The sequence below is a fragment of the Sitophilus oryzae genome, unplaced genomic scaffold, assembly GCF_002938485.1.
Source record: "Sitophilus oryzae breed Bouriz unplaced genomic scaffold, Soryzae_2.0 scaffold_1059_pilon_pilon, whole genome shotgun sequence".
In the NCBI taxonomy this organism is placed as follows: domain Eukaryota; kingdom Metazoa; phylum Arthropoda; class Insecta; order Coleoptera; family Curculionidae; genus Sitophilus; species Sitophilus oryzae.
Genome location: NW_022145681.1, coordinates 5,827,462 through 5,829,532, shown reverse-complemented (window position 1 = coordinate 5,829,532; position 2,071 = coordinate 5,827,462). Strand labels below are relative to the sequence as shown.

General features: G+C 28.6%; 1 protein-coding gene across 1 annotated transcript; it reads right to left on the bottom strand.

The window, feature by feature from the left end:
* Positions 1 to 284: 284 nt before the first annotated feature.
* Positions 285 to 1,805, bottom strand: LOC115876392. Its single transcript, XM_030892166.1, has 2 exons — positions 664 to 1,805; positions 285 to 582 (listed from the first exon to the last, which is right to left on the bottom strand). Exons 1-2 carry the CDS (start codon positions 1,785 to 1,787, stop codon positions 285 to 287), a joined length of 1,422 nt encoding a protein of 473 aa, XP_030748026.1. The 5' UTR covers positions 1,788 to 1,805.
* Positions 1,806 to 2,071: the final 266 nt, after the last annotated feature.

Below are 2,071 nucleotides of genomic sequence, written 5' to 3'. Positions count from 1 at the left end.
TTACCTGTCCACCCCTCCCTTTATGTTTTCCAATATTAAAAATTGATTTTTAAAAAATAATTCTAACTCAGAAAACCAAAGATTTATTTATTTTTAACTTATTTAATTAACAATAGAAAAAAATTGATATGGTGACGGGCAGAGATTCGTTCTGCACTGCTGTCGATAGATCAATCCGTCGTTCGAAGTCCTGTCTTCGCTATTTATAATTAAAGGGTATCTTGCATCAGCATTATTGAACAATGAAGGCTGGATACATAACTCCTCCCTGCGAAGAAGAAACTTTAGGGTGGACTAACTTGAGTTTCGTTAATCATCCTTGGATGGGGAACGGGCTTCGGTTGAAGTTTTCTTTTTCTAAAAATGAAATAAGAAGTTGCAAAAATAATTAGAATGAAGAAGATGCTCCAAAGTGTCCAATTCACTGCATGGGAATGAATGTAGAAGTTTTCCATTGGGTTTTCTTCTTCTAATTGAATTAAATGCATTTTATCCAAGGGTACTTTTTCAATATTTAATTTCTTGATTGGAATAACATTTATATTTGTCAATGTCTGTATTCCAGAAATCAATACAGGGTGTGTACTAATAATTCCTTGTTTATTAGTATAAGTCGCTTGTGACATTATAAATTCACAATTTTTCGGTAATGTGAATAAATATGTTCCTTTCAGGGCCATTACTTGTTTTTCTTCACATATAGTAGTTATTTTTTCTTCTTTTGGAAATACTGCAATATAATGCATTTGATCTACTTCTTCTATGATGTTATTCTTCATATTGATAGATATTTGATTACAAGTTTGTGTATTCTTCGTAGTGGATAGCATTGACGTAACGCAATCTTCACTTTGAGGTAGTGGTAGGAGATGACTTCTTTGGCAAAAATACTTTGTACTGGTCTTCATACATTCTTCAGTGTCGTATTGATACTCATGTTTTCCCAGGATAAGGTAATTTGAAGGTGGGATAATTATTGTTTGATTAACATTAGGAATAGAATATAAATGATAATATTCTAAAGGATGTGGATGTATCAATGGAAAATTTAGCGAAAATATTATTTTATTTTCGTAAAAGAATGTATTTGTTTCTACCACTTTATAATAATCTAAGAAATCTTTATTTTTAAAAGGTAATTGTTCTTCATTATAAATATTTGACATATTATATAAAAGTTCTTTTAATTCTTCATGAGTTATTAAACTCGAATGCATAATCTTTAAATTAGAAAAACTTATAGAAGTTTCTAAATTTGTAAGAAAGTTCATTAAGATGTCAAGGTTATTCTTTATTTGTCCAGATATACTATTTATTTCCAATGTATGATAAAAATGAAATAGAGTACCGTTTAAAGTATTTCTTATTTCTTCGACTTTATATTTAATTGCGTTTTGGTTATCAATTAAAACTGTCATTGTTTTATTCATATTACGCATAGATATTTTAGAAAGAGACAAATGATTATTAAATTTATTGATAATCTTATTTTCATTATTTTCTAACTCTTTTAAGTGATTATGTATTTCTTCGGCATCCTGTTGATCAAGATTTCCTGAAATAAATTTTACTAACGAGCCTAGAGGATTTATTAAACCTCGTTTAGTTCTTAGATTTGGCATTAATGAACGAATTTTATAATTTACTAACTTTAGCTCATAATTTAAACTGTTACAAGTATTTAGAAGTGTGATACGATTTATGTCGTCTGAAAATTGATCAATTAATAATTTTAAATCGTCATAGTGTTTATTCGTTTCAAGAACTTGCTTATTAATTTCATTCATATCAATATAGTGTAGAAATGTATGTGTTGCAGTTTTTAAACTGACCTCTCCTAACTTAAAAGGAAGTATGCCAGGATTTGAGTCAAGGTTCTGTACTTGTATTTGCTGTGCCATCAAGATTCGTGAGAGAATCGTCAATCTGTAACAATGATTTATCAGTTAATTTTCTTGGTTTTTTAAAACATTGTTTATGATATTTATTTTTAGCTGTAGTAGTGACTGTCAAATCATTGCTTTGTAAAATATGTTCAGGTTTATACAGGGGATTTGTTTTAGATTGTCTT